The sequence below is a fragment of the Nicotiana tabacum genome, chromosome 9 (genome assembly GCF_000715075.1).
Source record: "Nicotiana tabacum cultivar K326 chromosome 9, ASM71507v2, whole genome shotgun sequence".
Lineage (NCBI taxonomy): Eukaryota > Viridiplantae > Streptophyta > Magnoliopsida > Solanales > Solanaceae > Nicotiana > Nicotiana tabacum.
The window spans coordinates 103569817-103571653 of NC_134088.1; the positions used below are offsets into that span (position 1 = coordinate 103569817).

General features: G+C 34.5%; 1 protein-coding gene across 1 annotated transcript; it reads left to right on the forward strand.

Moving 5' to 3' along the window:
- The first annotated feature begins 414 nt into the window (after positions 1-414).
- LOC107780859 (putative phytosulfokines 6) lies at positions 415-1547 on the forward strand. The gene is made up of 3 exons (XM_016601462.2): positions 415-625; positions 832-908; positions 1136-1547. The coding sequence occupies exons 1-3, from the start codon at positions 529-531 to the stop codon at positions 1247-1249; spliced, it is 288 nt and encodes a 95-aa protein (XP_016456948.1). The 5' UTR covers positions 415-528; the 3' UTR covers positions 1250-1547.
- The last annotated feature ends 290 nt before the right edge of the window (positions 1548-1837 follow it).

The following is a 1837-nucleotide window of genomic DNA, read 5'->3' on the forward strand; positions in this document are numbered from 1 at the left end:
ATGGGAAACAGTTGTCTGCATGTCTAACAGGTTGACTTAGGTTCTTGATCTTGTCAGCCACTATTACACATTGATTTTTGGAGTCTTTGGACTTTACTTGGACCACTACTCCTTGACAATGACTAAAGCAAAACCCATCACCAACGCAAACGTGAGATATTTTGTGTATCGAACTGTAAAAGAAATATTTTCTTTCTCTAATAGATCATACGCAGTACGAATTCAAATTATTCAAACCAATAAATTTCGAATACCAACAAAAACATGCACTTAGCGGTGTTGTCACATGAGCATGGACAGTATAAAAAGGAGTACTGTGTGTGGGGCCAGTAAATAAGGTATTCTGTGACTACAAAACAATGGGGCACAAAGATTAATAGTGCACCTTTTTGCATGTATATATACCTTGGCATATTTCCCCTCCACAACCAGCAAACCCAAAAACAAAAATCTATTTTTTTTCTCTGTAGTGTCCTTGCACACATTGTAACCAGAGCTCAAATTAACTAAGTCTGAACCAAAAATCTGATGAAGCAAAACTTATATTTTCTGCTACTTCTTCTTCTTCTTGTTTCCATGCTCGTGTCTTCACAAGCATCTGCTCGTTTCTTGGCAAACAACCAAGGTAATTAATTAGTGAATGCTTATGTTGATTACTATTTCTTTTAGTACAATTACTCGTTACTTGTGGTAGTAGGAGGTAACAGGTACCTAATGATCAATTAATCAAGATAAACACAAACTGGTCTAAACATCACTCTTACGGAAAAGAATTATTGTATTTAAGCTTAATTCACTGAGTAAATTAACAAAGCTTTTGAATGACTGCAGTGAAAGGGGAGGTAAAACTCCACAAAACCATTGGTGGAGATTCTATTGACAGGATGGAAACTACTGATGATTCAAATGTAATTTTCTTGCCTTATCTCTTATTTTCCCTTTCTTCCTTTAGAAGCAGTCACTATGCTTGCATTAGGATGGACTGCCTACTTCATATCCCTTAGAGTGCGGTCCTTCCCTAACCCTGAGCGCTGAGATACTTTGTACATCGAGCTACCTATTTTTTTGCCCTTTTTGTTAGAGATGCAGAATTTAGTTATCAAGATTAATTTTGTTTTTGTTTACACTTTTGTAGGAGTTGAGGGGAGTAGAGGAATGTGATGATGGAGATGAAGAATGCTTTAAGAGAAGGGTTATTGCAGAGGCTCACCTTGACTACATCTACACTCAACACCATGATCACCCTTGAGAGAAATTGACTACTTGATAAGAACTAGTTTTTTCTCTAACCCATAACTATTTCCCAGATCTTTTACAACTCTTAGACATAAGCGGATTCAGAATTTTAAATTTTAAATGCTAAAAATAATAATTTACTGGGTTGTAAAAAAATAATTTTAGGATTATGTTTATGGATTTTAGTACTACTTGTTCCATCCAAGAAAATCTAGCAAGTATACATATGCCATGGTTGTTGGGATTATGTTTAACTTTACTTGTTTCATCCAGGAAATCTAGTGAAAGTACATGCCATGGTATAGCATAAATCCCTCTTTGTGCTTGTGTTTTTGGTCTTATTTTTATTATTATCTTTGATCCATATTATTTGCCTTTTAAGATTCTTCCACACCCTTTAAAAAATAATGTAATAACCTTAATTAAGAGTACATCTCACCTGAGGCGGATCTATATATATATATATGCTTGTAAAAGAGGGGTCGGACCCGTTAACTTCGATACAAATTCTGAATATATACATATATATAAATAGGAAAAATGGTCATATATTTTGCTTAAAACTATTAAGATCAAAAGTCAGATGGGAACATTGATTGAG

Coding starts and splice junctions, on each gene's coding strand:
- LOC107780859 (XM_016601462.2), top strand. CDS start 529: ATGAAGCAAAACTTATATTTTCTGCTACTTCTTCTTCTTCTTGTTTCC. Junction 626..831: donor TTTCTTGGCAAACAACCAAG/GTAATTAATTAG, acceptor GAATGACTGCAG/TGAAAGGGGAGGTAAAACTC. Junction 909..1,135: donor AAACTACTGATGATTCAAAT/GTAATTTTCTTG, acceptor ACACTTTTGTAG/GAGTTGAGGGGAGTAGAGGA.